The sequence below is a fragment of the Lepisosteus oculatus genome, chromosome 2, assembly GCF_040954835.1.
Source record: "Lepisosteus oculatus isolate fLepOcu1 chromosome 2, fLepOcu1.hap2, whole genome shotgun sequence".
NCBI classification, from domain to species: Eukaryota; Metazoa; Chordata; class Actinopteri; order Semionotiformes; family Lepisosteidae; genus Lepisosteus; species Lepisosteus oculatus.
This window is the reverse complement of record NC_090697.1, coordinates 58,682,391-58,705,273: the sequence shown is the minus strand read 5'-3', so window position 1 is coordinate 58,705,273 and position 22,883 is coordinate 58,682,391. Positions and strand designations below refer to the sequence as shown.

At 38.0% G+C, this 22,883-nt stretch overlaps 1 protein-coding gene across 9 annotated transcripts in view; it reads right to left on the bottom strand.

Moving 5' to 3' along the window:
• Positions 1–22,883, bottom strand: part of enah (ENAH actin regulator) — a 156,747-nt gene that overhangs the window by 86,104 nt on the left and 47,760 nt on the right. For 8 of the 9 annotated variants that reach the window (XM_069179741.1, XM_069179735.1, XM_069179719.1 and 5 more), the window contains one exon: positions 3,153–3,318. In XM_069179741.1, coding sequence (XP_069035842.1) covers positions 3,153–3,284 — 132 coding nt within the window. In that variant the 5' untranslated portion in view covers positions 3,285–3,318. Of the gene's footprint in view, positions 1–3,152; positions 3,319–19,974; positions 20,076–22,883 lie in introns of those variants that run through there. The other variant, XM_069179724.1, reaches the window with a different exon arrangement.

Sequence of the window (22,883 nt, the reverse complement as noted above, 5' to 3'; positions counted from 1 at the left end):
TGAACTGCCTTTTTCAAACCAGCTCCTGAATGTTCATAGAATTTTCAGTTCAATCTGTGACTTCTTTCCTCTTTAAAAGAAAAAAAAATATGCCCACAGTGATGGGAGATGGTTTGAATGCTATAGGCAGAATTTTTTCCAATATTTTTTCTCCAAATTCATCTCATTGTGCTTATTTTTGTGTGTTGATGGACGATCTCATCCAGAGTGTATCACGTATACCACGCATCAAAAGAAACTTATCAGTTAGAACGACTAAATTCAAGACATTATCATCAGGAAAATGGCAATCTTTTATAGCAGCTGCACTAACATTTTCATCAATCAGACATGACAAATAAGGACATAGCGGTTGCAAATGAAAAGGGGGTACTTTCACAGTTTATTCTTAGGAAATCCAGCGGCTTGACTCTATTAACGCCTTGGAGAATTTTATATACTTGCATCGGGTCCATTCATAGTCTTCTCTGTTCAAGAATATAAAGGAAACTTTAGGCTGTAAGTGTAGTAATATATGTAGGTAAATTATGTTGATTAACATCTGTCATTAACCTAGATGCTCAACAGGGACTTTACTGAGGAAGTCACAGCTATAGTAAATAGACTGTGGTCATCTTAGAAATTAGCACAAGCTATACAGTGCCTTGCGAAAGTATTCGGCCCCCTTGAACTTTTCAACCTTTTGCCACATTTCAGGCTTCAAACATAAAGATATAAATTTTTTATTTTATGTGAAGAATCACCAACAAGTGGGACACAATTGTGAAGTGGAACGAAATCTATTGGATTTTGGAAACTTTTTTAACTAATAAAAAAATGAAAAGTGGGGCGTGCAAAATTATTCGGCCCCCTTGCGTTAATACTTTGTAGAGCCACCTTTTGCTGCGATTACAGCTGCAAGTCGCTTGGGGTATGTCTCTATCAGTTTTGCACATCGAGAGACTGAAATTCTTGCCCATTCTTCCTTGCAAAACAGCTCGAGCTCAGTGAGGTTGGATGGAGAGCGTTTGTGAACAGCAGTTTTCAGCTCTTTCCACAGATTCTCGATTGGATTCAGGTCTGGACTTTGACTTGGCCATTCAAACACCTGGATACGTTTATTTGTGAACCATTCCTTTGTAGATTTTGCTGTATGTTTGGGATCATTGTCTTGTTGGAAGATAAATCTCCGTCCCAGTTTCAGGTCTTTTGCAGACTCCAACAGGTTTTCATCCAGAATGGTCCTGTATTTGGCTGCATCCATCTTCCCCTCAATTTTAACCATCTTCCCTGTCCCTGCTGAAGAAAAGCAGGCCTAAACCATGATGCTGCCACCACCATGTTTGACAGTGGGGATGGTGTGTTGAGGGTGATGAGCTGTGTTGCTTTTACGCCAAACATATCGTTTTGCATTGTGGCCAAAAAGTTCGATTTTGGTTTCATCTGACCAGAGCACCTTCTTCCACATGTTTGGGGTGTCTCCCAGGTGGCTTGTGGCAAACTTTAGACGAGACTTTTTATGGATATCTTTGAGAAATGGCTTTCTTCTTGCCACTCTTCCATAAAGGCCAGATTTGTGCAGTGTAAGACTGATTGTTGTCCTATGGACAGACTCTCCCACCTCAGCTGTAGTTCTCTGCAGTTCATCCAGAGTGATCATGGGCCTCTTGGCTGCATCTCTGATCAGTCTTCTCCTTGTCTGAGCTGAAAGTTTAGAGGGACGGCCAGGTCTTGGTAGATTTGCAGTGGTCTGATACTCCTTCCATTTCAAGATGATCGCTTTCACAGTGCTCCTTGGGATGTTTGAAGCTTGGGAAATCTTTTTGTATCCAAATCCGGCTTTAAACTTCTCCACAACAGTATTACGGACCTGCCTGGTGTGTTCCTTGGTCTTCATGATGCTCTCTGCGCTTTCAACAGAACCTTGAGACTATCACAGAGCAGGTGCATTTATACAGAGACTTGATTACACACAGGTGGATTCTATTTATCACCATCAGTCATTTAGGACAACATTGGATCATTCAGAGATCCTCGCTGAACTTCTGGAGTGAGTTTGCTGCACTGAAAGTAAAGGGGCCGAATAATTTTGCACGCCCCACTTTTCATTTTTTTATTAGTTAAAAAAGTTTCAAAAATCCAATAGATTTCGTTCCACTTCACAATTGTGTCCCACTTGTTGGTGATTCTTCACATAAAATAAAAAATTTATATCTTTATGTTTGAAGCCTGAAATGTGTCAAAAGGTTGAAAAGTTCAAGGGGGCCGAATACTTTCGCAAGGCACTGTACATTAGCAATATGTTTTACACCAAGTTGCTGTTTTGAAGATCTTGAACAGGCATGTTTCTGTTCACTGGCATTTTAACTCCAGAAGCTACTCTGCGTCCTACTGTAGCTCACCTGATAAATAAACAATGCATCCATGGTGAAACCATCATTCTCATTCCACAAAAAAAGTAATTGCTACAAGAGCAGCACAACAACATCAGCTAACCTGCTGGGATACTGGCATGACAGGATGAGACTACAGGCATGGCAGCAGGAGACATTGGAACTAGATCAATGTAGCTCTGTGCAGTCAGATCACCATCAGGAAGAAGTTGTGCAATAACTAGACATTTCTGTGAGACCATCACATCTAGACCAATTGATAGGTCTGCAGTACATACAGTAATATCACACTTGCTGAGGACTACACAAACCTTTAATTCTTCAATAAAATGGCTTTGACCCCAATGTGGGCAGGAACCCCACTGAGGCAATGCTCCAACATAGCAGTGACACAAAAGCACTGCTCTCAAGTTATGCAATGAAGCAAAGAAGAGTTTTTTTTTTCTCTTGATATTCACCCGGCTTGACATACGACATATTAGTATGCTTCATAATCATTATAATCATTAATGATATCATTTAGTGTTTATTTAACAACCACAACTTAAACTGACTCACCAACTGATCAAAAGAGTGCCCAAAACATTGACCCAAGTGCTGTATCCTTTTTGGCAATTATTAATAAAAAAATATATTTTGATCATCAGTATATTTCTTGGTCCACAGCAAATGGAAATCCCCATTACAGGAAACCCTGCAGACGTCACACTGGAGAATTTAATAACATATAGCAGGTGATCCACCTGCAGTTCTTATTCTCGGCCCAGGCCGGTCTCTCACCTGATGGTCCTGGATCTTGCGTCCCACCACTCGGAATGCATTGTTCCCTGTGTGATGGTAGATGTGGACTCTGCTGAACCCTGTAGAGCCGCCGGCTGGCACCCATTTCTTGTTGGCGTCATCATACACCATGACAGCAGCTCGGGCTTGACAAATACTCTGTTCGCTGCAGAAGAAGCACAAGAGCACGTGGGTTAAATGAAAGAATTGACTTCTTGCACCGACAGGTAGTTTCCTTTTGAATTTTCATCGTAAGTAGGAGACCTACTGCAGTGAGGTCATTAAGAACACCCATCCATTATCAGAAAGCTGCTTACATCGGGTAAGAGCTACCCAGAGTATACGGTGCAAGATGGGACTATACCCCTGGACAGGACACTCTTCTATTGCAGGGCACACAGACAAGTTAGAGATGCCAAACATGCTTGCTAGTGTGTCTCTGCCAAGTGAGGTATAAACAAGAGCATGAATGTGAAAATACAATAAAAGTAAAAATGGGTTTTTCTCTGGTTGATAAAGGATTTAGTGCAGAACAGGCCATGACAAACACTACCAAAACGAAAGGAACATTTACCAATGTTAAAGGACTTAAATGCAATCTACAGTGCATTTTAAGAGGAAAACAATCTACTTAAAAACTGAGATGACAGATTACAATATTAACAGAAGGGATTTCACTTTTAAAAAAAACAACACAACAAATGGTGCAAATCCTATTTAAAAGGCCTAGTAAATCCCAAAGCCCTGTGGAGCTTGACATCTGCTGCAGCTTTTGAAGCAGTAACAGGGTGTGGCTAACATTTTCCCACAACCCCTGGTTCACAGTTAAATTCTGTTGCAAAGTTGTTAATGTGTTATGGTATTTTCCCCAAATGCAAAAATAAACATGTAGGCCATTTCAAACTGGGTACTGTTATATTATTTAGAGACTAGTTCTGTCAATGACTCCTTTGTTATATACACTACATACTGTAGGAGCACACAAGTAAGAGGAGGCCATTTTGTCCATCTAGCTCATTTTAGGGTAGTACATTTATCCTAGTGTCTCATTTTGTGAAAGAAGCTAGAGTATAGGCTTCTAGGTAGTTCGTTTTCCTACTCCCACAGCCCTTTGGGTAAAGAATGGCTTATTCGTCTGGGTTTTAAAGGCTCTTCTACTTAGTTTCCAGTTGTGTCCTCTGATTTGTGCATGTTGATTCTAAAGAAATCAGCTGGGTTGATTTTAATCAAACTTTTTTTAGGATTTGGAATACTCTACAAGCATTGTTGATGGTTATTAATATACAGTATGATATTGGAGTTTCCAGATCTTTGCCTCAACACTGGTCATCTTGGTTTCAACAAGGAGGATGGCTTTTATATTGAAGGTTTACTACTTAACGCACAGATCCTTTTGTTATAATTAATTATTTTCTGAAAACAAAGTCCCCGTTATATGTCACCCCTACTATACGCTGTTTCACACTTATGTCGTTGATGAACTGAGAAACTCAATGTAAAAATTCTTTACAACTTTCAGAAAACACCATGACATTTTTAAACTTGTGTACTGTACAGCATGCTCAGCGTAGCTTCTAGGTCTGCAATCTTACATCGCAACTGTCACACACTGTCCATTATTTCAACTTTGTGTTATATCTTTGCAATTCCTTAACTGTGAGTAGTAAGAAAATTGCTAGTGTAGTTTGTACATGAAGAGAAACATTATGCTGGATGTTAAATTTGATGGCCTAGGTCATAAATTGTATAATTGTTGCTGATGATGATAGAGTTGCAAGTGGACTACCAACTACCAAATGATTAATACTTTCAGTCTCCTCATCAACATCTTCCACCACCACAAGCACAATTCTACCACTCGAGGTATAAAAAATGTTTACATATCCATGCTTTTTTACAGTAAATTGTCATTGCATGTCAAACAAAAACAGCTTAGGCAAGAAATCACAATTTACTGTAGAGCTCAAAATGAGTCTTGAAAGAAACAATAACTCGGACACCACACCAGGCTACCAAGCATGGAAAAGAACTTAAAAACTGTTAAAAGTTCATAATATAAAAATATTTATATGATATACAGGAAAATTAATCAAACAAATGGTAAATCTCTGACTATTCGTACAGGACAAAGAACTAATCTCATGGTCCCTAAACCCCAGTAATTACACATCATGTTCTGGGGGAAAATTCTCCCCATATACTGTATGTTGTTTTACTTAAAGTTGGTACTTTTCAGTTCCAATATTCAGTGGAGTATTATTTCATGCACCTACCAGGAAACCGGCTGTCTAGACCCATCTTGTTTTCCCATCACGACCTCCATTGATGAACCAGAGGCTAACAATCATATAAGGACTAAGCAATTATTTCCACATCCAATGTTCATCACCCTTACTTGAAGGAAGAGGCCAACAACAATCCCTGCAGCCCTCTTTTCAAGTAATCTGGATCCATGAAACAAAAATAACCCAAGGATAAGACAAATGTATCTAAACGTCTCTACCTTCCAGAACCACCTAACAGATTAGTCAAGAGTCTAAGCTCATAACCATATCCATAGCAGATGTTTCTTTTTGCATTAAGGAGTCACCAACAATGACTTTAATAGCTATACTATCAAGCATCCCTCAAAACAGAAAACAAGTTCTGAGATACACATGTATCTACATCTTGAGGTATTTGCAAGTGAAATGTTGGTATCAAAACTTGACTTCTGGCAACTGTAGAGTAAACTTATCAGAGGTGCTGTATTTTTAACACATGTTCTGCCTCAGACTGAAAATACTTCAGCAAGAATTTCTTTCCATGGTCCTTTTAGGAAAACGAGTGAATGAAAAGTACTTCAACAGTATTTAATTAATGATTCTTATTGGTAACTGCACTTGGAGAAAAAACAGAATGACTCCAAGATCAACACTTACAGAAAGAACAGGCAAATCTTTTAGAGTGATGTGCACACCTTTTAAATGTACATATATCATAGCAAAAGCTCTTTCAACAACATTGCAGATTGAACATTTTGATAAATATTCCCTTATTGCTTACCATAGAGAAATATGGTGTTTGATAATGAAGGATTACAGGTCTCATGCATTGCTTTTCTGAACACTACCAAAACGTTAGTGTAAGGAGAAATGACCTTTGCAACAAATGTTAAGACTAACAAAGAAACATTATAAGATATACCTATTACATATACTGTAGATAGATTTTAGAAATTCTTACCGAGAATATCTACAGTATGTTGTACATTGCATTTTGGACAATATTAAAATAGATTGACACAATGCAGAGAAACCATAAGTATTAAAGGAAGAACAGAATATGGCCATAATGTTGAAAATGAAGATACAAACATAAACATGATTCCTGGTACATCAGTGCTGAATGCTGGGAACAAAGATGTAGATTATGAAACTGGGCATGGAAACAAAAAGTATAAAGTAGGAAAGGAATGCAATTTTTTGTTAAGGCTACTCAAATTACTTGAGTAACTGATTTCAACTGATTTTAGCTCTTCTGGAATTATTTTGGGCTTCTTTTAAACTTTAAGGAGTAATAGTGAGATGTGAAGGGCCTGCATTTCAGGGCATGGTGTTAAAAGGCAATAGAGATCTCTGGGAAACAATTAAGCATTTAATTAGCAGGAAAGAGTTATAGTTATCAAGCTCGGCTACAACAAAAATGGGAACAAAGGCTATATTCCAATGAAGGTAACATTTTTAATGCAAGGTAAAATAGCTCAATTTAAGTTTTGAGTAATTTGAGTAAAGCAAGAAAAACAGGTATTTTGTGGCTTTTTAAATACTTAAGACAACTGTGAAAATAGCCATTAAAATAACTTATGAGGAACTGTGGTAAACTGCATTTAAATAATCCCAAGGATATAAACAAATGAGTGGAGCACATACAGCAAATATTTTATTCAGTTGCTGGTACTTTATCAATCTCAGCATTTTTAATCAGGTAGAAAATCTAGTGTTTTTATTCAGGTAGTGGGTGCTAAAAGTACAAACTCAACAATAAAAGCAAGCCTATGTGAAATGGTCTGAGTATTATTAACATCAATGTACAGTACACCTGTGATTGAGTTGTTTCAAATGTTCCAAGCACTTGTAACTGTACAGCAGCTCACATTAAAGAAAGCTGTATTGCACATTTCTCCAAAGGATTTCATAAATAGCAGCAGATGAATTCACCTCTCCATTTGTCAAATTAGTGGCACTACAGAGTTATACCTTAGATGTCACTTTAAAAAGAACCGCAAGCTCTCTATCATAACATTACATGAGTAATTACAGTATAATTTAATGTAGGCTGTACCGCATTGCAAGATTGTTAACATCAATGTTTGCAAGCAATGTCAGTATGAGATATCATATCAGGAAAAGACCCAATGTCAATAGAAGCTACATCACTGCATAACTTATATGTTATGGCTTTACTGCCATCTCATTTAATGATATACAAATGATTAACACCCACAGAGTGAAATTGACATTTCACAATTTCAGCACTATTTTATCAACTTTAATACTATATTGTATATATTTTAAATCAAAGTTACCCTATGTCTCTAGGAACTTGCAAAAGTTCTTACATATAATTGCAATTTGTTATTATTTCAACGAGACACACAGAAATGGCATTGATAAGATAAATCTGACAAGATTGCTGTGTCAAGGTAACAGCTGAGATCATTTGTTTATTTTTAATATCACTGGTTAGAAAAAGTTTACTGTATGACCTAGCTCAGCAAACTGAACAGTAAAAGAAACTTCAGGCAAGTTACAGTCATTAATCACACAAGCACTGTTATACACATCAAAATTAGGGAGGTGTACTGTTGACAAAGGTACTATATGATTTAAAACAATAAACCTGATGGCACTCCTAAAGTGTAGGAGTTGGTTTTAAGAAAAAAGTGCCATTGGTGTATTCCTTACAAAATTTGATTAATTTCTGGACTTTGGAAAAAAATGAACTTTAAGTTGCAATAATACAACAGTCAATGGGTATGCAGTACATTACTACAGTATTTAAAAATATACAGTAGTCAATCTCATCACTAAAAGGCTAAGGCTGTTTCACAAGATGCACTGCTAGATCTTATCATTAAAAGGCAAAAAAACAGATTGCCAAAAAGAGATGTAAATAATACAGTGCATCTGGTATTTAGGCCATTTTCTGGAAGAAGGAAACTGCATTGCCAAGCCTGATGATTTTTAAACCTCAGCAATGATGTGATCCATTAAGGATTTAGCAGCAGTTTGCCAGGGCCATAAGAGAAAACCACACCAGTAAAGGGCAGCATTCAAGACTGTTCCTGCTAGCAGCTTTTTTGGACACTAACACAAAACTGCAACCACAAATGTTCAGCTTAGAGGAATCCAAACTTGAGGCAAAGTCCAGAGACTGCAGCTCTCCTTCATGTCAGAGTGCTCTCCATCTTCATGTCCTATTCATGAAATCACCAGCTGAGTAATACGGCAACTCTGCTCAGCTGCTACACCTCTGTATGTAAACACCTTTATCACACTGCCAACTCTAAATAAAATGTACCTTGCAATTTGGAAGCAGGATCATTACAGGCTTTCACATTTGCTTTTAAAGTTGTGTTTTATAATATCGGGACCAAAATGTTAACTTGCTCACTGGGATGTAGCTAGAATGTATCTGCAAAATTATCTAGTGCACAATACATACGTACAATAGCAAGGACTTAACTTCAGTTCAGTTTGACAATCAGTTTAAATGTGCTGGCCTGAGCTCAAATGTAGCAGAAGAGTAGCCTTTGCATTCTCAGGAACCAGGAAAAGTTAGTCATTTTTGTGCATGTCTTCATTTCCATTAAGGCAGCAAGGCAGGTTACAGCATATGACTGAACACTGCAAATTAAGCTAAATCAAATGGGAGAACACTGTAAAGTGAATTTCAATAAATCAAATCTTAAACTGTAATCAATATCACAGATATTAACATTGCTTTGTTACAAATTGTGACTTTCTGGTCCCTAACCCTAATGTATATTGCGAACCCCCATATTGCACAGTATGTTAGTGAAATCTTGAATTTGAGAGTCAGAAAAGAAAGTCAACATGAATTGAGCTAGACCACGAGAGAGCTTAAACAAATATTCCCAACAAGATCTCAGAATAATGGAAAACTGCAGCCTTTCGTATCCTTAGGGAAAAAAATATTGCAACATTGAAAAGTCACAGAATTATGACAAACATGCAACCTTTTTGACTTTACTACATAGAAAGAAATGTAGACCGCTCTAGGCCACAATTGAAGTACGATGAAGGACATACAATGAGATTATATTTCAATTACACTCGACAATTCATTATCCACTCTCCTAATACCAACAGGACTGCCCTTTCTGAGAAGGACACGCATATTATCAGAAGAAATGCTTTTGTTAAGTGTGTGAAATGCAGTACATGGAGTGTTTTTCCCCCCAAATGATTACAAATGATTGAAGAGAGCGTGAACATTTTTTTCAAGATACATTGGAAAAAAGTCCTAATTTTCTCATTAAGTGTTCATGCAAAACTAACATCAAAGTCTTTAATCGCAACAGAGTATGCTTACGTCAAGTACATGCTGTAAGATTAATGTCCAACGGGGAAACCCGTATGAAATGAGGCCTTTTCATTAAGTATAGTCAGTGACATCTCTGAAGTTGAATTTTCTTCCCTTCATTTAAAAAATGTCCATTTCATTTTTTGCAACAAAAATGTCAAGAGCTTCAGCTGATTAATAAACTATTTTTAATCAAGTCCTTCAGAAAACCATCCAAGCCTTCGCAGAAGCCAAGACTGTACTAGACTAAAAGCTCCAATGTTTTTCCCCAAAAAGAATATCAGATTTCAAGACCTCCCTTTTTTAAAAAAAAGGTCATCACTCACAGCATGAACTAAAGTAAGTCAATGAAGTTGCACATGGTACATCAGACTTAATGCATTTTGTTTAAAAGCAATTACGTACACATGAAGCCTGTGTTTGACAATGCACGCAAAGGTTGGAAATAACTTGGTAGAACATCACACGGCTTTGAAGTGCATCCCAACAGTCTCAATAAGGTCTGACAAAAAAGATAGCCAGTCAATGAACATTTATACGTGTAGCAAAGCGAGTCACCCTGAAGGCCCTTCGTACACAATTGTAACATTGTTCCCCACGTGAAGACTATACTCCAGGTCCTTCTGGTCTCATCGAAACTGGTCCTCAGCCTAGCTCAAGACAGGCATTCCCTTCTAGGTCTAATTCATGAGCTGATGTGATGCATTTTGTCGGGGGCTCCCAGCAGCAATCATCCAAACTGTTCCACTGTGACTCCACAGCAGATCAAAGAGAGCTTCCTCAGCAAACAAATCAAATTATAGCCTTGAAAAATATATCAAGCAATGTATTTTCAGTAAAATCACATTAAAAGCAGCCAAATAATTCCCTTAGTCATGTGTCAAGACTTCTAAATTAACAAAAGACTAGGATATGTAGTACCAGAAAAAATGCCTGAACCACTGGCTGCTGCAGGTCTTTAACCCGCTTATTACAAGATAATTACAATCAATCAACTATACTAAAGAAAATAATATATTAATTTGGTTTCAGACTCCATTTGCAGAACAGAATGCCAAATTCAAGTGAAAACTGCCATACACTTAATTAAATGCCTTGAAATTACAGTACTTGTTTTGGATCCCATTGTTTATAAAATCACAAACATCCCCACAAACACAAGACTTTCACAAGTTTTCACAACGTATTTAAGGAATGCAAATCTGCACAACTAAAATGTTATGAGCCGAGGACAGTCAAGAACATAAAATCCTAAAACTGTTCTTTCAAAAACATCTGCTTAAAACGCTAATAAAAAGTAATATCAGCAAAATGTGACTCCAACTTTCCTGTCCACAGATGTTGCTGGTCATAATAAGGTTTGACATGCTCTCTAAGGCCCAAAATTGGCTGAGTCATAAAGGTGACTTCATGCTGCAATACAGACACAAGACATGGAATCATAAAAAGCTAGCATTTTTAACAGCAAATTTCTAAATGAGAACCTTACAAAACTTACCTTTATCTATTTCTTTACCACTTTATCCAATACAGGGTCATGGTGGGAGTCATGAGGAGAACATACAAACTCCACAGAGATCAAACCCCAAGTCTGGAACCCAGGACCCCACTGCTACAAGGCAGCAATGCTAACCACCGTGACACCTCATCACCCAGTTTAGATTTATCTCAATCCCAATGTTATGCTTATGATAGTTTAATACAAAAAGGTTATTTCTACCTTTTTTATATTCCTTCCACTAAGAAACTTTACGATTGCTTGAAGACTCTTCATGAAGAACAGACATCAGAAATATAACCACTTGAATTATGAAGTAGTTAATTCAGAACCTAGCAATAGCTAAGTACTCTTGTCATATTTATAAACAAGCCTTCCATGCAATTACTTTTTCTTTGAAAATTCAGTCTTTTGACTGTATATGACAGTTTGGTGTTTCTTTCACAGTAGTACTTTTTTCTCTAATTTCATTGTACAATGAAAGTTATCTAAGTCAGCACATTTTGCAAAAATTACCTTCACAAACTTCACACAAAGCAGATTAGTGAGACATTTTAGATATTGTCTTACATTAAAGTCAGCAAATAAGATGTAGCATCATGGGCGGCTTTGTAGTTACACTATCTTTGGTGTATAACCTTACGTCTAACAAACCATATACCTGAAAGTCATTGAGACAACAACAAATTGGGACAGAGTAATGTCTTTGATTTAAACATAGCTTATGGACTTCACCCTGATACCAAAAAAAACCTAATCAGGAGAGGAGAGAAAAGCAATGCATTAATATATTGAAATGTAAATATCAACTGCTACTGCTTTGGAACTGGCATGCCACACATACCGACCGCACTTGAAGGAAAAACCGAGACAACCTTAGTCACCCCCCCACACACACCCTTAATTTCACCAAATTCATATACGGTACATTGATATGCACCCTTAGCAAGCACTACACTATTCAACACAGTCATTTACCAGTGACGTCTTTATGCAGTTGTCGGAAACGAGTTGGTAAGTCTCTCAGTAAAAATGCTATCAAGTATAGGCTTTTGAAGTTTTAAAAAATTGTATTGGCTTCATATGCTCACAACAAGCCCCTTAGGCTTGTGAGCTTGAAGAGAATACCCATAGTGCCTTTCTTCTACTCCACACCGGAGGTGTGAAAATGCTGTGTACTATTTAAAAACTCCCAGTAAGGTTTTAATTTACTCGTAATTGTGGAAGACTGTATATAGTAACACTGGTTTTAAAAGGGGAAGTAGGTGGTGCAAGGCACAAGAAAAAAATAATTAAATGCAACATGTGAAAGAATCTTCCCTTAAAGAAAAAGGGCTTTAGCACAAGAGACCAAGATCACCATGCTGTTTTGGAATGATTTTGCAAGCTTATAGAAATGTAAATGTGCAATCTGTGATCAACAGAAAATGCGCTTTTGAAAACAGTGCAGGCTGTCAGCTGATTAAGGCAGCTTTAAAGATCTAAACCTATTAAAAGGTACTGTATAGGGGTTTCATGAGAATGCCTTTGTATAAATTGTAGCACAGGTATCGAATCATGGATAGCCATTAACAAAACATTTAAAAGCTACCAATTTAACATTAAGTATACAAAGTTCTTTTTGGGCGTGTGGAGGTCCTCTCAACTCTACTGCACTAATTAAATCAACATGCTACTTGAAAACAAATGAACAAGGGGAGTATTATATTTGAAAACAGCACTAAATCCCTATAACAGGAAATGCTGGCATGTTTGGCTGCAAGCAAAGTGACTCAGTCTAAAAATACATCTAGCCCAAGCTGTTTCTCTCATAAGAGTGTACCATGGCCCACTGAGATACTGACAGTAATGTCCCAGACAGGCTTCTCTTTGTAATTTGGCGGACTGTGATGCTGCACTCTAAGCCTGCCTGAATCACTGCTACTTTTGGGGTTGATAGTGAGCAGCACAAGGCTTCCTCTGCATTAAAAACTACTGTAATATTTACCAAGCGTGGAAAAAAATAAGCAGTGCACACTTTTCTCCTCGCACATAAATAGCATTTACCATCCTGCACAGATTAAGGAACAGGAATATTAAGTGAAATATTCATATCCACAAATCAAAATCTTATGACATGTAAAAAGAGGACATTTAACAACCCCCCTCCGACCCATTCCCAACACACAAGTCAATAGCATATTCCTGCTTTCTTCAGATCTTTTTATAGGCTGTGAAATTACCGCGATCACCGTAGCAACACTGTGTGCGTGGGTGGGTTTTATGTATATCCCTTCCCTGATACAGAGAGAGGATAGGGGGGCTTAAGGGGGGATGAAGCAGCAGAACCCCCCCCCAGACAACCAGGCTTTCAGCACAATCTGCAGCAGCAGCTGCTGGACATCTCTTCCAGAGCTCCCTCCGAAACCGATCAGCTTTTGCTGCAGTGGGTATTTTTTTTTTAATGATCAGTTTCTAAACAATCACCAAAAAGTCAAGCCACCCTGGCAAAAACTGCCAATTTGAGATGAGAAAAAAACGACGGAACAGCTCATATGGAGGCCAAGGGCTTCTTAAGAAAAAAAAATCTCTTATCGCCACAACACATCTGTATTATTCCTGCTGTTGTGAAGCTGGCATCATTCAAAGGAATTTTCACATCAAAAAGCACATCATCACATACCAGAGGCCGTGACAAAGAGGTCAGCAACACTGGCATTCATCAACTTCTTTCAAGTGTTTTATGAATTTAAATTACATGCAGGATTACAAACCTTTTCTTCTCTGATGCAGGAGATAAATCCACGTTCATCAGAGATCCAATTTATCATCTTCCCCCCATTGTGATTTGGAATTTTAATGAGGTGGCACATTTCTCCTTAACGCTGTATACTGTACTGGGATCTCACACATGAATGGGATTGTATTTAGATGCACAGGAAAGAACTTTTGGTGAATTTCCTGCATTTTAGAAATAGTCAAATTACTTCATCAATAAGTCCTATGAGGAGTTATTAAACTATCAAATCAGAAAAGGTGTGTAGCCAAGCCAAAAAGATTTGTTAGTCTTTATCATCAATAGTGAAGGAAAGACAGGTGTGCTCGCAACCACGAGAATACTGAAAAGACTGAGCAGATTTCCAATTAAAACAAGTAGAGACCTATGACAAAAAGCCAGACTCTTTGGAAGCCCTCTCATGGCTCACAAAACTAGATATTTAACTTCTGAACACATTGCCATAAGTAGAATGAAAATAACTATTAAAATAACCACTTATTCAAGGTCAAAATACTACAAATTCATTTTCAGAACTCCAATATTCTAGGACTCTTAAATAAAGGAAGTTCCGAACGTCCAAAAAGCTTAAACAGTTAAGTGTGGCAACAAATGATTATAGCAAACTGAAGCACGTATTTTAGAATATTCCTGAAAAATGCAAACCGTTTCTCTACCAACGATTGCAAAAACCAGTTCAGATTTTTTTATGGAAACCAAGCAACGTAAAATGAAAAACATGTAAGACATCCAACAAAGGGAGAGGGAGGGAGCTCTCCTAAATTAAATCCCTGAATGTTACTGTTCTCCTTAGAACACTTTATCAGCCAAGGATGGTGGAAAACAACTGTCCAAACTCTATAAGAAAACACAAACCAACATATGTGATTCTGTATAAACAGCTCTTCCAGAGATTTCTTTTAAACTAACAGTGCTTTCTAACAGCCAGCTGGGCAGCAGCTGAGTTTTGGGCCAAGGTGCATTATCATCTTCCAATTAAACTACATCAGCCTTGAAAGGTCATGACTGCAGACACTACAACACAAGACTAGAAAATGAGAAATTAAACTCAGGAATCCAAGGTGGCTTTTCCATTACAGGCATCAGTGACAGGCATGCAAAGCACTGACAAAGTCAAAGCAGAGGATGTCTTCAGAACGAAGAATGAAATGTGGCTCAGAGGGCACAAGTGGAAGCTACGTGGAAGTGCATTTAAGTGCACTAAGAGCAGGAAGCACTTTTCACCCAGAGGGTTGGGGGAATTATGAGAATAACTAAAGTACCAAGCCATGTTGTGGAAACCACACCCATGACTGGTGCACAGCAAACCTGACTGGTTCAAACCCATGAAGTGGCGTCATTGAGGTAACTACCTTCTCGGGGAATCCCAGTTACTGTACTTCATTTTGACAAATCACAACAACGACATGCTATCCTTACTGCAAGTATTCAGATAGATGGTGGACACGACATGGCAAAAGAGAATAAAATTTGATTAAATGTAACATGTTAAAACATAAAAAACAAGTACAGTACATATAATCCTCTCAGTTTTCAGTGCCAGGAACTGGGAAGAGGAAGACTTCTCTTCATCTGCCTCCATCCCTGCCCCTAGATTCTATTCTGTTAATACTAAGTCCTCACAGTCTGTGGAATGCCTTGCAGATTTATAAAAGGCATGGAAGTGCAGAGTGTGCCCACAGCTGCCAACGCATCGCCTCCACTCTGACAACCGCGCCAGCACGGAAGCAGTTCTGAGAGGCTCAGAAATACATTTCCCATTTAAGCCCATGAGTCACACTCAGTACGAGAGTTTGTGGAACCACGCATTCATTCATGCTGAACTTCACAGCACAATGTGCAAAACCCTTATTGTAAAAGCAGTAAGGGGGGCACCATGAGATCCTCAGCGAGATGTATATTAGCAGCAGTTCTGCCAACCATCTGAGAAGTACAGCCATGTTTTAAACACAAACATCGCAGATTCTGACCTTTGTATCTGTTAAGGCTTGCTTGGAAAAAGGTCACTGAAGTGTTAATTAAAATATTAACCTGAATTATTTGGTGAAATAATTCATGAAATTCAGCCAAGTTTTTTAGTAGCTAAGAAGCAACTACTTGTGTTTATAGGAGAAAATACAGCAGATCCTAGCTTTGGCTCTGTAGAGGCTACAATGAAAAGGACTTCCATCCACGCCTACTTGGCAGCAGAGATGTCAGAAGGAGTGGGACAGAATATTGTGGTTAAGTCTACAAGATAAGAAAACTGTCAACATGGGAGATACCATAATTGGAATTACATCATTACCAGCATATGCACCTGGACTGAAACGTTGACTGATTTTATCCAATAAAACATCAACCTCAATCAAGTACATCAGAAAAGGATGTTGCACATTTCTTACCAGCAACAAAGGGATAACATTACCAGCCTGGAAATATTTTGCTAACAGAAAGCAAGACAAAGCTAAAAAATGGTCATTGTACAAGCTACAGACCTTAAATATTTTTTTCCCACCTCCAGGACATTCAAAGGAACGTCAGTAAGGATAACTTAAAAATCAAGTTAGTGAGTGAAAGGGGTGCTTTTAAGCCTTATTAAAAGCTTGTAGATATGTGTCACAGCGAGTGGTGTCACAAGCTGAGAAATAATTGCAACAGGTTCAGTGCAGCCTTCACAGGATGGATTTGTGCTTTAATAAGCCTTGACTCAGGAACAAGTAAAGCCAATCATGTCTTTTTTGTTGCAGCACACCAGTAGCAGGTAGGAAGCAGAATGGGCACTATCTGGAGCTCCTGCCTGCTGTCTTTCATTCCGACTTACTACCTTTCAAACAGACGTAAAAAAAATGAAATCCCCCATCCATCAGAGTACACCCCATTTAAGCTCACAACACCAGACTTTTCCCTTACTACCCTCATAAAACTCCCAGTGTTCTCCCTTCTTTGACAATTACAGACAAAACAAGCAAGGCACCATCCTGCAGAATCATTCGTATTACTAATAGTTCAAATTAACTCCATCCTGCCATTGGGCAAATTAAAAAAATGTTTTTCCCTTCATGACTACCACTATTGCTGATAGAGCAGGATTTTTGTTATATTTCACAGGTATTCCTAATGTATTTAACCTTTTTCAGTTTATGAAAATGTAGTATTGTCTGGTTGCCCTTCTCCTGTCACATTAAGATAGCTCATCAGCACCAAGGCAGAGAGGAGAAACAGTTCCACACCAATATGCAGTGTTTATTCTTATAAGTGGCACGTAACAAAACAACAACAGCTAAGTCACAGACAGAAGACACTTTGCCCATGAAAGAAGATTCTCGTAAGAAATTCAGCTCACAAACCGTTTTTTTCACACCTACACACCAGAAGTGTTCCCCTGTTGTTTTGGGCAGACAGAACAATAACGCCTTACATAATAAACCTTTACAGATTTGTAAAAATCCTAGAAACTGAAAAGATAAATGACTGTGAAACAGAAAATAATGGAATAGATTTGCAACCACATACTGTACTTGCATGCCTTGCCTGAAATTTTATTTTCCAGCATGCATCACGGTTATTTAGACCCAAAGTTACAAATGATACTTTCAATTCCCTGATGCAGACAAATGGGTGCAGAAGAGTTTGCATTTCTGAACCTTTTACTGGATTTCTGAAGAGGTCTTGTTCATTGAAATCTATACACAGGACATTTTTGTGCAGCACTCCCTGACAGTTAAACAAATGCAAGTCTCTTCTGTGCAATCCATACAGACACAGGCTGAACACGAGTTTGAAACAGCACAAGGACCTAATTGTGCCCTTGAAGAGGAAGATATCAGGATGTCTAGATGTTATTGACAGCAATTAACTACAATTTATTATTAACTTGTATGACCAGAAAAGCAATGTCTATGAGACTTGTATGACTAAAACAATGTTTTCTTTTCTAATCACATTTTAATCAGTACAAAATCAGAAACATGCATCACATTCACATCTCATTCACCCTTAGAATTGGGAGTCATGTTTGTCTGAGAATCCTTGCCTCCAGTAGAAAGATCTTTCATTAACAAAAGACTGCTGAGTTTCAGAGGCTGCTTCGGAAGACAACCTGCCTCCCTCTCTGGAAATCAAAAACAGAGATGCCTAACACGACACAGCACTTCTATCTGTATAGACAACAAAAACTACAGGGAAGCCATTTTGAGCCAATATATAACAAACCAGCTAGACTACTGTATAAGAACACACACCATGTAATCTACTCTGGCCTTTTACCTATTAACTGCTCTGTACTGGTGCTAGCCCATTGGCACGTACAAAGCAATGTATTTGTGTTAAAATATTACTCCCTCTACTACTGTATGTTAACTGCATTGAAATACATTTTGCAATTTAAAACAGCAACACTGCATTCATTCATTTCTCTTTCTACCCTCCTTATATGCATGTGTTGGAAGAGGTGTGTTGGAGGTAGGTTATGTGACCTTAAATGTTACAATAGGTAGGAGTTTCATTATAACAAATAAAACATCGGCCTCATGTAATTTAACAACAGCCAGTGAGCGCTCATAAAGCTGCTAACTGATATAGCACAAATTAGCCTTTATTAGTCTTTACCCTTGATCTAAAACAAAGCACACTACCAAAGTGCTTGCATCTATCTAATAATCTGTGTTATTGGGTGTTTTAGATGCACCCACATACTACAGGGTGGAGCCTTTCTGGTTTTATCCCACTAAAATCTGAAGCATTTAAAGAAGAGAAATATCCAGTATTTCTTTAGTCTGTATCTACCCAGCTCTCTTGGAAATGTAATGCCCATTCGGACTTTAAAATTAAAGTGACATATGCACAAATTTTAAAATGTTTGGCAAAGGCATTTAGTACGCAGTGCTGTTTCGTTTATGAAAGTGTGGATCATTTTTAATCAACAGGTAAAAATCTAAAAGAGTAAAAAAAAGACAAAAGCCAACAATTAGTGGTCTTCCAACAGCTCCATTCAGCTTCCGGTATTTTCCATTCACAAAACTGATAACTAAAAGGAATTAGACAACATTATAATCTGAGTGTGTGTGACGAGTGCAAGTCTGCAGTGCCCCTGCTGGTAGGGGGGGTGCTGGGGGTTAGAGTATACCCAGCTCCACTTCCTACTACACTAAAAGGATGGGTTTTCCACCCCAGGAGAAATTACAGTCTAGATTTCAAGGGGGTGACTTCACTTCTGTAATATTCTCAGTGTGACTGAACTCTGTTACATCTGCAAGTGGAATGGTTTCTTTTTTTTTTTCCCCCAGAGTCTGAAAGAACCACTAACCCCTTTATTCTGATATACAATCTGCACGTGAGGAGGGTATTCTTGAGGTGATGCACTTTTTAAACTTCAGACTAAAGTCCTCAAATGAACTGTCATGGTTTTGTTCCCAGGTAAAATCTGGTTCACATTTTGCAACTGGAAACTCAATATTTTTCTAAAATAAGTGTTTTCCCTATATCCACACTGCCTGTGATCTCAATACCTGCTGAATGGACATATTTTTTTGTTCATTCAGTGAGTCAACATCTCATTTGAAGGTGCTTTTCAATATACAATTTAGAGAGGTATATAAACATAAAAAGCTTGTATATATTGTAAAAATACTGTGAGACTGTAGTATTTAATTGCTATTGCATTAAGTACAGCTTACAAAAAGGGACAGGAATGCAACAATAGGATTGTGATTTACAGGAATGAAACAGCCAAAATATCCACTAAAAGATAAGGTAGCACAAAGCAAACAAAAACTATAAACCTTTCAGGTCTTTCACTTCTCTAAGGAATCGATTTGGATTTTATGCAACCTAGTTTGCATGTGGCATTTACAGTATAATGGTCCGAATATAATGTTCATAAAAAAAGATGCAACAGTTGCTTCCATTTTGATAACAGTACCTGTAAAATAGTTACAGACCTTTAAAATAAAAAAATGGCTCTGTGAGCAGTTACCTACCGGCAGTTTTCCATTTTTGAAGGCAAGACGCATCTCTCATTTAGAATGAAGGTGGATGCTTTGCAGCGCGTTGAAGAATGCAGAAGCATGGCTTTGCAGCTATTGTCATTCCTGAGAAATCCTAGGAAGCAGGCGCTCTATAATGCTTTCGTACTCATTTTCTTTCCCTACTTACATGCCTTAGTAATTCATTATTTAATGATCGTTATAACTCAATGGTGTTTCTCCAAGCTCCTGGTAGAGGATCAGGATTCTCACAGTCCTGCTCTAGAAGGTAACCTGGCAACAGTCATCGAGTCTTTGCAGCTGTTAAGGAAGATCACGTTTAGAAAGATGAAATCACAGCACAGTGTCATGATTAAAGCTCAAACAGTGCAACATTTCTCATTCTTTTCACCCCCATAGCCTCCTTTCATTAGGCTGCCCACATCTGACTGTATGTCTGCTATGTTTTTATTAAGGTTTACTTGGATTTGTAGAGTGATAAAATAAAAAAAATGTCTTTGTAAAATGCAGCAGAAAAAAATCCTTGAAGGGGAATATTCCTGAGCTACCAAATGAATTGCATTTTGATTTCCGAAATATAGTAGAATACTATGAAGGCATTACTACAAATTACGCTAAATTACAAGATACCAAATAAGGCTCCATTTTACATGAAGTAATTATAGACCTACAGGATATACTTTAAACAGTAGAACACCTTTGACTTTACATTTAAATCATTAAAAGATCTCAACATATGCATGTTTAATTGTCTTAAGGGCTTCTGAAATAACATTGTGGTCAGCAGCATTTTAGTATTAAAAAATGCTCTTTCCCTTTTTCTTTTTCTAGAGAGGATGTGGAAAATCATTGTGACAAAAATGCATATTCAGCAGAATATGTGCATCTAATGCAATCTTAATAGTAACAAGTGCGTAATTGCACAAATTTTTGTCTAAGAGATAAAATATGGCCCTAATCAAAATATTTTTCACAGGATATGCTAGAAACTGCAAACTACAAATGTAAAATGACTTTTTGGTGAAGTATAAGCACAGTTGCACTCAGAAATTGTGCTTATCAGCAGCTTTTTTTTTTAACAGTTAGCAAATACAAGCTGCCAATGACAACCCAGGACAGAAGCCACTTCAAACCCTTGGTGATAATCTGTCAGGCCACTTTCCAAGTGCCCTCAAGGACTCTGACCTTTCCAAATTCCTGCTCCCAAACGTGACAAGCTAATACAGGGCATTATCAAGTCTCTGGATGAGGTGGCTGCAACAGGATGTTAGGAGACCTGGGTAACGAGAGAGGTAAATTCCAAAGTGCTGGGTGTCAAAAGCGGTTTCCGTGCAATAACAATATGGACACAGAGTTTTAATGGATCGGCAGCAACAGAACCATGATCCGGAAATCACTGCTGGTGTACTCAATGTGTGAAGAGAGGAGGGCCTCAGTATCCTGAATCCCAAAAGGAGAAAAATGCAATGCAGGGAATAACTAAAGCGGCCGCTAAACAAATGTCAATCTTTACAGCGTATAATGTTTGAAAGTCATTTAAACGTTTTAGAAGAGGAGGCCATGAAGGCAAGAGAACTGCACGATTAAGAAAGGCCGATTTCACGAGTTTAATACAATGTACAGTAGATGTTACAGTATCAACAACCGATGCACTGATTTAAGGGAATCCATACATATTAAAACTCTTAAGCAACTCTGGCCCCTGCAGCCACAGTAGAAACTGGTATTTACGACACCGATGATGCACAGATCTTAACATAAATCATGTTTTTAACATTACTGGCTTACAAACTATGGACTTTGGACTAGGTTTAAAATCATCATAACCTAAGTCAGAGCTCTGCAATACAGATATGAAAAGCCTTGAGTATGATGGAGCACTCCTTGCGTATTTATTACATTGAAGGTCAGCGAGACTATTTTAACATGAGTTCAGCGTTTTCATTAACATTCAGGCCAAACGTTGTCCTGACTGTACTATGCGCCAAGCGCCGAATGATTACTAATGAAACTAACCCATATGATTGTTTTTATGTTAAAGAATAAAAACACTGTAACACACGATTTGATCACGTGACCGCACAGATAATTCCAACTAGTGGACTAATAGGACTCGGGTGATTTGGAAGGAGAAAAGAAATAACTGATTCCTAATTCTAAAGGGGTGACAAGCAAGGGCAACTGCATCTAGTATGTCATTGTTTTCCCCCTGACATAACAACACACAGTTTGAAGAGAAGCTGCTGAAACTCCTGAGGTAGAGAGGTTGGATTTCAATTTCAGGATTATGAAGGAAAAGGCATTATGACCAGCTCCAAAATATAACTGCAGGCAAGTGACTTCCGTTCCCACTGTAAAATTTTTCATAAGTAAGGAAGCATTCATCACTGGGAATGTGGTCTCCTCCACTGTGCTGATAAGACAGTGATCATGGCAGGATTTCATTTGAGAAATTCATGCTTGGCAAAATCAGATTTGCACTTCACTGATTCCTATATATTATTCTGCTTTCTGCAAAGAGGTGTGTAAACTATTTTTAATCTCACTGAAGAGCGTCTCCAGATCAACTGATCAAGGCTCCTTTCAAGTTGTGCTGAAAAATGCTGCAATGTATACTACAGCCCCAACAACCACTGACCAGGAAGATAAACCATAAGATGTAACATTAAGGATTACAGCCACAAGTGTTAAGCAGCACTGAGATCTTTGACTCCCTGACTTCTATATAATTTGTATTTGTAGCAGTTCAAAATTGAAAACCAAGATTTGTAACTGCATATTTTTAATGCTTTTGCTCACAAGCCAGTGCTATACACAAAATAGCACATTATGATACTGGTATGTACAGGAACCATCTATAAAATGCAATATCATAGCGGGGATTGTGTGCAATTACAATGCAC